Consider the following 12,094-nt stretch of genomic DNA (forward strand, 5'->3'; position numbering starts at 1 on the left):
CAAAACGCCCTTCTTGGCTGCCTTCTTCGCCCCAGTCCTAAGAGACCAGGCCGCAGCAGGGCCGGGAGTCCTTAGCGTCCAAAGCCTGCGATATTGCCTTTCCAGCCCGGCGGCTAGAAGAAACACCAGGATCTTTTATTCCTGGGCTCAAGGTCCTGACGGACCCTTTTCTGAACCGGACCCTGTATAGGTCTTACGGCTGCCGGTGCATTAAATTTGGGGTGCAAGGGGCCTTTTCGTTCTTAATTGCTCGCAGCGACTAACATGGCTTTGCCTTAAGATTGCGGCCTCCGACTGTGAGACTGAATGAAAATTTTTTAAATGCGAGAACGCGGAGGTCCTCTGGCATATCCCAGTTAGAGCCTAAGTCACCAGATTCAGGGGCAGTGTGATTGGCTGGAGCGGCTGGGTCCTGTTCGCCCCGACGCGTCAGGGCCTCGCCCCCCCTGGCTGCGGAGTGGTAGTCTCTGCCGCCAGGGGACTCAGCGCCGAAGACCTGTGGAATCTGCGTCTCCGGCTGGCAGCGGCAGCCGCAGCCATGGAGCCCGGTGCTTCCCCTGAGCCCGACTCGGGCGAAGTGTTGCCCCAGCACAAGTTCGACAGCGGGTCCCTAGAGGCCTATCTAAACCAGCACTTGCCCGGCTTTGGGGCCGAGCCCGAGGCCAAGCTGACCGTTACCCAATACAGGTATCGACGCCGGTCTTCAGCAGAAACAAATCTGTGCATTGGGCTTTTCTTTATTTGGCCCTGGGTGGGGTCGCAATCTCCCTCGTCCCAGCTTCTTTTCCTGCAATGACGCACTCTGCAGCTGGGATCTGCCGCCAGTGGTCCCCTGCTTTTCATTCTGGGTATTTCCGGTTCGAGGACAATAATGGAAGCACCACAACATTCACGGTTCCAACTATAAGAAGGAATCTTTGTTAAAGGATGCAATTACGTACCTGGAGGATTCACTGAGGCAATTAAGTTTGGAAGCTCTGTGGAATATAAAGAGGTCTTCTTTCAACTTTTGTTCTGTAACCATTAGATCTTTTTTTCTGAGAAGCAGATGTAATTCCGTTTAATTGGCCCTATTCTCGGAGGTTGAGTTAATGGCACTAGCTGGGGGAATCTGAATTCTAATATTAGATCTTCCACTTAGTAAATCACACCACCACTTTAGGCTTTAGTTCTTTTTGAAGTGAGGGAATGGAACTGGATGACGATCCTGAGAGTATTATTGCCCACCACAAATCTGGCTCTGGTCTGTTTTATGATTTTATTAAAAAAATAGTACTTTGGTCTAAACACAGAGCTATAGAAACAATCTTGGTTTTCAGGAAATTCCATCTGCCACTTAATGACTGGGAATTTAAATGTTGCATAAACTTCCTGAGAACTAGTTTCCTAATCTGTAATAAGAACCTGCTCCTTTTGATAATTAATGATGCAGTAATAGGTGAGAGATCTTAAACATTGTTTACAACAACACAAGACTTCTAGGCAAGAAACCTAAGCTGTTTTTAATTCCACCTGCTTAAGCCTCCACTATCTATTGGCACATGGTGCCTTTTAATTCTATACCACAAAACTCTGATCAATCTCCTTTACCCCTGTTTTTATTTTCACATAAATCAGTAGTCAAGGAATACAAATTCCAGTGATAAATGCCACCGGCCTATAGTACTGTTAACGATATTTCTTTATCCAGCTACATTCAGCTATGTGAGGTCAGGCAAAGAGTTGGTTTTAAACCAGAATGGGGGAAGCCAAGCAAATAACATGGAGAAGGGGCAAGTGTATTAAAGATGCATTCAAGAGGGTAGTTATGTAATTGGCCATCAAAAGTAAGCGAGTTCAGAAAGGATGTGGTGGGGGAGGGGGAGGCTGAGGGACGGTAAACCGATCAATGGATGGGAGATCCCAGGATTGAAGGATTGTTGGCATCAATGTACCAGTGGGAGTGAATGGAAAGCTAGATTATGGTCAGAAATAGAAATGCTTAACAAGGAGGATTATGCAGTGCTTGAGTTGTTAATGTTTAAGATGTGTCCCCTAGAGTGACTGAAGTTCTGTAACGGAAAATATCACTAGAGTAGAAGAATTCAAGGGACTGACAGGCCTGAGTGTTAGAATGAATATCTGAGTGGATTTTGAAATAATGAAGATAGGAGTCGTGTAAATAAGAGCGATAGTGAGTCAATAGGCAATGGGGAGAGTGATTGCAACAGAGAGAGTAGTTGATTTCAACAAGAAAGGGGGGAGTGTGGTAGTCTCATAACATGAATTCAAAGCTGGGTATCGGGTTTGGGCAGGAGGGAAGGCAAAGAGTTTGCAAGTGGCAATGAGTATCAGGAGGGACATAGACTCCATCTCCAGGCCCACTAGATGAGTGATGTGAGGGGAAGAAATCTACCACTGTAGAGGCCTACAAGGGAAACAGGGTCCTCATGGAACACTCAAGTTTTAGTTAGAGCAAGGAGATGAAGGGTCCATCCAGAGAAGAGAGTGAAGCTGTATGTGATTATGCTGAAAGACAAAAAGGTCCAGAGATACAGAGGAAAGATATCTCCAGCTCTTTCTGCTAATGTTAAATTCTTCCTTCTCAGTAATCTGATTCTTCGCCAGCCATTTGATGATTCCAGTGTACCTGCCAAGAATCTTCTGTTTGGCGTCATCTTTATTTCTGCTTTGATGTGTCTCATCTTCCACCATGGCCCTACTGTTGAATACTTAGGATCAGAGCATGTATGTAGGGGATATTTCACCTCTCTGCTTCTCATCTCCAGCTTTGTACTTTTAAACCTCTTGGACCATGTACTCAATGTTTTCCATGCTCAAACACCATGACATTGGACTTTTAATCTTCTCTTTTCTTGATCTCTTATCTAGAGCAAATACATTTGAGATGCTGTTATCATCAATATCAAATGTTACTTCAGTTTGTACAAATCTAAAGGATACAGGAAGGATATCTGTGAGTTCAAACTTGCCAAACTGGTTGTGATCTTTCATCATTGCTCACTCAGTTTCTTAGAGTAGATAGTGAAGTTCTAAATTCACTTGGAATGAACTGTGTATTGCACTTAACCAGAATAGTCATGACTTCACCAGTGGTTTCAATACCAAAGTAGTGATTTCAGTATTACTAGGAAAAGGGATATCAGAGAGCAGTGAATCCTGAATATTTTCAGATTTATCTCCAGACAAGGGACAAGATGGCTGCCTACATAGCTGCAAACATAAGTAACACCCTTATCAGGATTGATGCTTTTTTCCAATTTTTTCTGTTGAAAAAAAAAAAATCCTGTAGGAATTTCTAAGTTTCTGAAGCTTGGAAATGCAGCTAAAACCACCCCCAGGATGACCTCACGGGCCTGAGACTTCTCTAGCAAGATGTCAAGAAAGGGTTAAAAAACCTTTTCTTCTCTGTGGACAAATTAAGTTAACTTTCTAGCTCAGTTACTGTGGTAACTTGGTAAAGGTGGCATGTCAGCCTTGTGTCTAGGCAACATTACTTCTGGTGGAAATAATACTTAATTGATAAACTGTATCTGAACTGGTAGGCCTGGAAATAAACTGTAAGTATCTGGTGGGATACTTTGGGCTTCCCTAAGTGTAGCAAGTTCTTGCAACTGCTCATGTCCCTTGTTGGGGTGCTGGGAGCCGTGTCCAAAGGATTGTTACTAGAGGCAATGGCTCCTGTGGAACACGAGGCTTCTAAGCACAGTTGGCACCCATCCTCACCTATGTGGTCTCATTTCTTAGAACCTGAGCTGTCAACAAAGGGCCACAGGGGCCACAGAGTAGATGCCAGAATCCTGCATGGATTCCTGGGATGCTTCCATTATAGAAGCTCATCTGATGCTGCCCTGCTGGAATACTGTATTTCCTGACTTCATATGCTTCCAAGTGAACCAATGCAGAGGGTAGCCTGTTACGGTTTTGTGAGATTGATTGTCTAATCAAAGTCTTCTCCAACCAAGTGAGTTTCCCTAACTGCACACTTAAATGCCAAGATTCCATCTTTGTTAATTAAGGTTTGACAAATCAAAGGTGCCACCTCTTTGGTTATAGATCAACGTATTTCTTTAAGCACCATGTTTCTTGTCTACGTCCTAAACAATAATTATGGCTATTGGCTTATTGATGATTCTTATGGTATTGATACCCTTAGTGGTTTCTAGACTACATGGCGGCCTGATGCTTAAGAGTGGTTAAATTTAGCCATTACTCTGTTCATAGTGTTGGTGATGATCTTCCCAAGGTGGGCTTCTGCATTTGGGCAGGGGCGGGGGCGGTCTTTGTTAGAACCATGGTAGATATGTATACAGGGGAGAAGTTTTAGTTTGGTGAGATTTTTTTAAAAACAGAAATACATACTTTTTAAAAAATTTTTTTATTGTTATGTTAATCACCATACATCACATCATTAGTTTTTGATGTAGTGTTCCATGATTCATTGTTTGGGTATAACACCCAGTGCTCCATGCAGAGCGTGCCCTCTTTAATACCCATCACCAGGCTAACCCATCCTCCCACCCCCCTCCGCTCTAGAACCCTCAGTTTGTTTTTCAGAGTCCATCGCCTCTCATGGTTCATCTCCCCCTCCAATTTCCCCCCCTTTATTCTTCCCCTCCTGTTATCTTCTTTTTTTTTTTTTTTAGCATATATTATATTATTTGTTTCAGAGGTACAGATCTGTGATTCAACAGTCTTGCACAATTCACAGTACTCACCATAGCACATACCCTCCCCAATGTCTATCACCCAGCCACCCCATCCCTCCCACCCCCTCTACTCCAGCAACCCTCAGTTTGTTTCCTGAGATTAAGAATTCCTCATATTAGTGAGGTCATATGATACATGTCTTTCTCTTTTTTTTTTTTTTAAGAGAGAAAGGGGGGCAAACCAAGAAACAGACTCTTTTTTTTTTTTTAAGATTTTATTTATTTATTTGAGAGAGAGAGAGTGAGAGAGAGCATGAGAGGGGAGAGGGTCAGAGAGAGAAGCAGACTCCCCACCGAGTGGGGAGCCTGATGTGGGACTCGATCCTGGGACTCCAGGATCATGACCTGAGCCGAAGGCAGTCGCTTAACCAACTGAGCCACCCAGGTGCCCTGATACATGTCTTTCTCTGATTGACTTATTTCACTCAGCATAATACCCTCCAGTTCCATCCACGTCATTGCAAATGGCAAGATTTCATTCCTTTTGATGGCTGCATAATATTCCATTGTATATATATACCACATCTTCTTTATCCATTCATCTGTTGATGGACATCTTGGCTCTTTCCACAGTTTGGCTATTGTGGACATTGCTGCTATAAACAGCGGGGTGCACATACCCCTTTGGATCCCTACATTTATATCTTTGGGGTAAATACCCAGTAGTGCAATTGCTGGATCGTATGGTAGCTCTATTTTCAACTTTTTGAGGAACCTCCATACTGTTTTCCAGAGTGGCTGCACCAGCTTGCATTCCCACCAACAGTGTAGGAGGGTTCCCCTTTCTTCACATCCCTGCCAACATCTGTCGTTTCCTGACTTGTTGATTTTAGCCATTCTGACTGGTGTGAGGTATCTCATTGAGGTTTTGATTTGGAAGAAATACATACTTTTTAAATTTATTTTTCTATTGAAGTATCGTGACATTGGGATTTTTTGAGATAAAATTTATCTTACATAAAATTTAAAATTTGAATTATTTTAAAGTGCACAGTTTGGGGGGCCCACGTAGCTCAGTTGGTTAAGCATCTGCCTTTGTCTCAGGTCATGATCCTGGGGGGTCCTGGGATCAAGCCCCACGGTGGACTCTGTTCAGCAGGGAGCCTGCTTCTCCCTCTCCCTCTGCCTGCTGCTCCACCTGCTTGTGCTGTCTCTCTCTCTCTCAAATGAATAAATAAAAATCTTTAATAAAAAAATAAAAATTAAAGTGTACAGTTTAGTGGATTTTAGTATGTTCACAGTGTTGTGCAACAAGCAGCACTATCTAATTCCAGAACATTTCTATCACTCCCCCAAAAAAACCCTTACCTCCCAATTGTCCCCTCCTCCCATCCCTTAGCAGCCACTAATCCTTTCTGTCACTATGGATTTACATTCTCTGAACATTTCAGAGAAGTGGAATCATATAATATGTGACCTTTTGTGACTGGCCTTTTTCACTCAACATCAGGGTTTCAAAGTCCATCCATGTTGCAGCACATATCAGGGATTGATTCTTTTCATTATTTAGTTAAGTCCTCCTTTCATGCTGTTGGAGTCTTCAAAAGCTGGGTAATTCTTAAATTGGCCATATTGTAAATGAAGGTGTAAACTGAGTAGTTTTGGTATCTAGAGTGTAGTTTCAGTTCATGTGAGAATTTCTGCTCACCTGGCAGGGAGAGCCAGTGCCCTGGTATCTGTGCATTACCTGGGGCAATGTACTTCCCTGGCCCAGGTGTCCACCCTGGGACCTTGCTTACCACAATTCCCCTTGTGGAGAGCTGCACTTGGGTACTAGCCTCGGTGAAGCATTTGAGGATTATATCTCCAACAGCAGATGAAGGGACACCAACCCAGTTATTCCAGCATCCTTTGATTAATTTTCTGACTGATACAACCTCTTCTCCCAGCCTTTTTTTCCTTAGATTTAGACATTGTTCTAGGGATACTTCTGATAACACTCATGATTTGCAGGCAGGGAGTGAGGTCCTCTCTTCTACCTATGTGGGTTATAGATTGTCCACCTGCCACTGTGTTATCATCTGCTTTATATCATCTAAAATTAATTTTTTGAGCTGCTGGTAGCACCCCTCTTGGTTTCCCAGCACTGAAATTGATTTATTTTTATTTTGTGTTTCTTTTGACATTTTGGTAGGATTTGGGGAAGAAGGAAAATATCCTTGTAATTGACCTTTTCTCTACCCTTATCTAGATCAGGACAGTCCAATCCAACCTTTTATCTTCAGAAGGGCTTTCAAGCATATGTACTCAGAAAAAAACCACCTGGTTCACTTCTTCCTAAAGCACATCAGGTATGGTATACAAATGCAATAATTCTTTGTTGACAAATAAATGCTTTTTATATACAGAAAAATAATTTAAATTGCTTTTAAAAGTCATCTCATGATTATTAAATAATAATGTATTTTATTTCTTAGATAAAAATTTCACTTGAATTGTATCCCTTGTTGTTTTTAAAAAGGACTTGAGGTTAAAATCTGAGGCTGTCTTTAGTTCATTAATCTTTTTTTTTTTTAAAGATTTTATTTTTTTTTAAATTTTTTTATTTGACAGAGAGAGACATAGCGAGAGAGGAAACACAAGTAGGGGGAGCGGGAGAGAGAGAAGCCGGCCTCCGGCGGAGCAGGGAACCTGATGCGGGGCTCGATCCCAGGACCCTGGGATCATGACCTGAGCCGAAGCAGATGTTTAACAACTGAGCTACTCAGGCGCCCCTAGCTCATTAATCTTGAGCAATAACCAGTCTTCATGTGGATTTGATTCTTTCCTTACAATTGGCTAGATATGCAGTCATATAGTGAATATTTTCAGTGCTGTTCATTTATAGATGTTTGTACTTTGGTTACATATTTTAATTGTGTTTTAAAAATTATATCTTGGGCGCCTGGGTGGCTCAGTTGGTTAAGCGACTGCCTTCCGCTCAGGTCATGATCCTGGAGTCCCGGGATCGAGTCCCACATCGGGCTTCCTGCTCAACAGGGAGTCTGCTTCTCCCTCTGACCCTCCCCCCTCTCATGAGTTCTCTCTCTCTCAAATAAATAAATAAAATCTTTAAAAAAAATAAAAATAAAAATAAAAATTATATCTTATAACAATATCTACTCACTGAAGTATCTTTTTTTTCACTGAATTATCTTAATATATTTGCTCTGACAAACCCACTGATCTTTTGCTAATAAGAAATATTTGAATAATCATTTTATAGTGTTCTCTAAATATTAGGCTTTGTGAGAATTTAAAAAGATTTGTTAAAAATTGACTCTGTTTTCAGGAAATAGCTATTATCTGTAGAATTTTAGAGATGAAAACAGGAGAGAACAGAAATCAAAGTGCTAGAGAACAGTAAAAGCACTGTGCGTATTTAGGGTATTGTAACCATGTATAATAGGTATTTCCCAGGCCCAGCTGACTGGGTTAGGGCCACTGAAGGATAGGCTTAAGATTACAGTAATGGAAAAATGCAGATTCTGGCTTTCTTGGTTCCATATCCAAGAAATATGAAGTAACTTGGATGCTTAAGATTTAAAAAGTTGGGTAACTTTTATTAAGTGTCAACATGGTAAGGCTGAAGGAGAATACCCACTTATGCCCAGAAATTTATGCCCCAATAAACAACTCTCTTTGTCTCTCTTCTTGATAACTTTCTACCAGAAGACATCAGAAAATAATGTAATGCTCTCAGCCCAAGGATCTGGCTTAGTTGGTTTCAACTCCCTTCATTTTCTTCTAAGTCTGCGCTGAAAAAAGCAATGTTCTCACACTGCCATCTGCTTTATGACTCCCTAACCCCTTTGTCCTTACCCCACCCACCCCACCCCCAGCATCAGGGTGATTACAGACGCTTCTTTCATAACCTTTGGTTCCACTGGCTTCTCTCACCTTGGTCATGGGTTTAGTCATGTCCCTGCTCTAGTTAATCTTTATTAACTGCTGCTTTATCCCTGCTGTCAGCTGTCAAAGTGAGCTGCATGGTTTCTCCTCCTTAGAAGTGATCAGTCACAGGGCTCCTGGGTGGTGCACAGTTGGTTAAGCATCAGACTCTTGGTTTCAGCTCAGGTCATGAGATCAAGCCCAGAGACGAGTCCTGTGTTCGGTTCTGTGCTCTGAGCTCAGCAAGGAGTCTGCTTAAGAATCTCCCTCTCCCTCTGCCTCTCCCCTACCCCCATCTAAAATAAATAAATAAATCTTTGAGAAAAAAAAAAGGAAAGTGATCAGTCACCACTGAGTCTGGAACAGGTGAGTCAGCATCACAGCTCTGCTATAAGGTGTGTCCTCAGGTCCTGAGTGATAGGCCCATATATCTGTCCTGGTTGAGGAGGCCCTTTTATCTTATTTGGGTTCCTGCTTCAGTAGTAGCTTGCATCTCATTGCCTCCTTTCCCCATGGTTATCCTGAGCTCCATGGTAGCCTTGGGTACCAGGAAGGATTCCCCTACCCCTGCTTTAGAAACAAGTACCTCTTTTGATCTCCAGAAGGAGATAGTGGTTTTTCCCTTCTACCAGCACTTACTGCTCTCGCCCAACACCCTGTAGCTGACTGTGCCCAGAGCAGTAGAATAGAGACTTGCCTGAGCCCCCTTGGGAGATATGAGAAAGAAAGAGTGAGCGAGAGTAAGCCAATGAGCAAGCAGGGAACTGCTGAGAACAAAGATGTTTTTATGATAATCTGAAATATTGTGGTCGAGAACTGTTGCCTTCATATTAACAGAGCCAAGATTAAGTCCCATGCATGTGCCTATCGTTTAGCCTAATTATCAGGGGGTTTTTAGTGCTGGCTAATTATAATTGTAATAATTGCACTAAGACTACTTTTAAGGAAATTATTATCCTCTAGGTCATTTGTTGATACTGTTTCAAAATTGATTTCTAGCCTTAATGTAAGCTCACAAATAGTTAAGTATATCTGTGTTTCTGGGGCACCTGGCTGGCTCAGTTGGAAGAGCACACAACTGTTGATCTTGGGGTCATGAGTTTGAGCGCCACGTTGGGTACAGAGATTACTAAAAAAAAATAACTAAATTTTAAAAAAACTTAAAAATTTCTGTGTTTCTGATTTTTAATAATCTATCATCCTCTTTAGATTGATAGAGAATTTAAAGTCCAGAAAGCTTTGTTTTCAGTTGGATTCCCCGTTCCCAAGCCTTTATTGTACTGCAGTGATCCTTCTGTCATTGGAACAGAATTTTACTTGATGGATCATGTGCAGGTAAATTAACACTTAATCTCACTTTATTGTTACTTTTATTTTTAATTATGAAATTAGATGTTAATAAATGATAGTTTATTAATTAGCATTTAGGTAATTAGTTGCAAGGGCTTAAACTTTTGTTTTAATTTGAGCACAGGCAATGTGGGAGGGATGAAATAGACTAGGAACAAATTTAGTAACTAGGGCCCTTTAGCGTATTCTTAAATTTTCCTCTAGGTGGCAATAAAGAGCTATATGTAATGGCAATAACCAAACACTCCAGATGGTAGGGGGGAAGAAAATGACTCCAAACAGAAAATCAATCCATTAAGAACAATAAATTCAAAGTGTTTTAAAAAAAATTTTTTTTTTGCAAAATGTAACTTGAGAGTAGTTTTTGTCCTTTATGTTCAACTTGGAATGTCCTTGTATTTTTCCTTTGGCACATATACTCTATTGAACACGTTTCTCAAAAGAATGTTTTTCTAGCATATTCTACAAAGAATTGTTTTTGGTTGTAAACTATTATCCTGATTTTTTTTTTTTGGAGGCAATGGGGGATTATGACAGCAAATAATTGGTATGAAAACATTTATTTTGTTTTAAATTATTTGTTGTAATTGTTTCCATAGGGTCGAATCTTTCGTGATTTCACAATTCCTGGAGTTAGCCCAGCAGAACGCTCAGCCATGTATGTGGCCATGATAGAAACCTTGGCTCACTTACATTCCTTGAATGTACAGTCATTGCAGCTGGAAGGTTATGGTCGAGGTGCTGGCTATTGCAAAAGACAGGTAATACATCCACGTAAAGAGCTCCTTTTCTCAAGTTCTTGGAAATAATATATGTTATTAGTCAAAATAAAAACCTATTTTATACTTTCCTGAAACGTGGGTATAACTTTTAGTATCAGCCTTTTATATTGGCTTGTTGTTAGCATAAACTAATTTTATATGTTTAGATCAGGTTTTTTTAGCCTAAGCTTCTATAACTAACAACATGTACATGCATGCAAATTTAAAGCTTTTCAGCCTCTTCATTTAATTTATCAATATATTTTCTATACAGTTTCCCTTTTTAAGTTAACATATCTATTAAGCACGACTGTGTGTTTAGTACTTGCTGAGTACTGTGTTAAATGTCAAGAAAATAAAAGTAACTTCTTTCCCTAGAGGAACTTTTGGTCATTTTTTGAGAGACCTGTACATGAATCTCATTTACATGAAACTTGAAAATAGAATGAAGGAGTATTTAATCTAGTAGTAAATGGTTCGGTACTCATGATGAGAGCTATTCCATTCAGAGGGTGGATGTCAGTGTGCCTTTGCTTAGGTGGGGGAAGCTTTGTGGGAGAGATATGTCTTGCATTGTATATATAAGGAAAGAGAAAATCAAGAGTGATAGGGAAGACATGGTGAACATTTCAAAGGGACAGCTAGACCAGATATGTACGGGACTATTTCCTTTTGTTTGTATGTCTTTTTGAGGGGGCTGACTGAAGAGAGAAGGGAACCAAGATTTAGAGAGTACTTACTATATGCCAGGTCCCATGGTAGGTGAGTTGCTGACCTACTCTTTTTAAATCTTTGTAGCAACCCTAAGACATAAATATTATTACCCCCATTTTGTAGATGAGGAATCTAAGGCTAATGGATATCAGATAATACACAAATAAGTGGCTTAGACATAATTTATACCCAAGTCTGTATGATTCCAAAGATGAAGGTCTTTACTGCACTAAGTTGAACTGAATACCTTGGGGAATGTGGAGAGAACTATAAGCTGATAAATAATATGGTCTCAATTGATGGAGGACTTTGAGAAGAGTTTGAGTTGTTTCATTTGATTCTAAGAATAATAAAAAGTCTTTGCATTTCTTATACCTGAAATATATTTAGAAGATTCTGTGGGTAATAAGAAAAGTTATTGAAATGAAAAGTAAAAATATCTCTTCTTCTAGCCCCCATATTTCCTTTTTCAGTGATTACTTGTTTCTTGTGACCCTTCCAGAAATCTCCTATTCTTATTTATTTGTGTGTATGTGTTTGTGTACATTCTTTTTTTCTTCCACAAAATAATTGCAGAAAAAAGACTAGAACCCACATTTCTTGATTCCTATGCCAGTATTTTTTTTTTCCTGATAAAAATCTAGGTTAGCAAAATGAACTAGATGGAAGAGAGATTTAAATGTTTAAGGC

The 12,094-nt window shown here is 40.5% G+C and overlaps 1 protein-coding gene across 1 annotated transcript in view; it reads left to right on the forward strand.

Moving 5' to 3' along the window:
* The first annotated feature begins 357 nt into the window (after nucleotides 1-357).
* The window catches only part of ACAD11 (acyl-CoA dehydrogenase family member 11), a 106,894-nt gene continuing 95,157 nt past the window's right edge, over nucleotides 358-12,094 (forward strand). The window contains exons 1-4 of the mRNA XM_044915633.1: nucleotides 358-687; nucleotides 6,901-7,000; nucleotides 9,789-9,914; nucleotides 10,529-10,690. Of these exons, the coding sequence (XP_044771568.1) occupies nucleotides 539-687; nucleotides 6,901-7,000; nucleotides 9,789-9,914; nucleotides 10,529-10,690 (537 nt within the window). The 5' untranslated portion in view covers nucleotides 358-538. The remainder of the gene's footprint in view (nucleotides 688-6,900; nucleotides 7,001-9,788; nucleotides 9,915-10,528; nucleotides 10,691-12,094) is intronic.

This window comes from Neomonachus schauinslandi, chromosome 1, assembly GCF_002201575.2.
Source record: "Neomonachus schauinslandi chromosome 1, ASM220157v2, whole genome shotgun sequence".
NCBI lineage: Eukaryota > Metazoa > Chordata > Mammalia > Carnivora > Phocidae > Neomonachus > Neomonachus schauinslandi.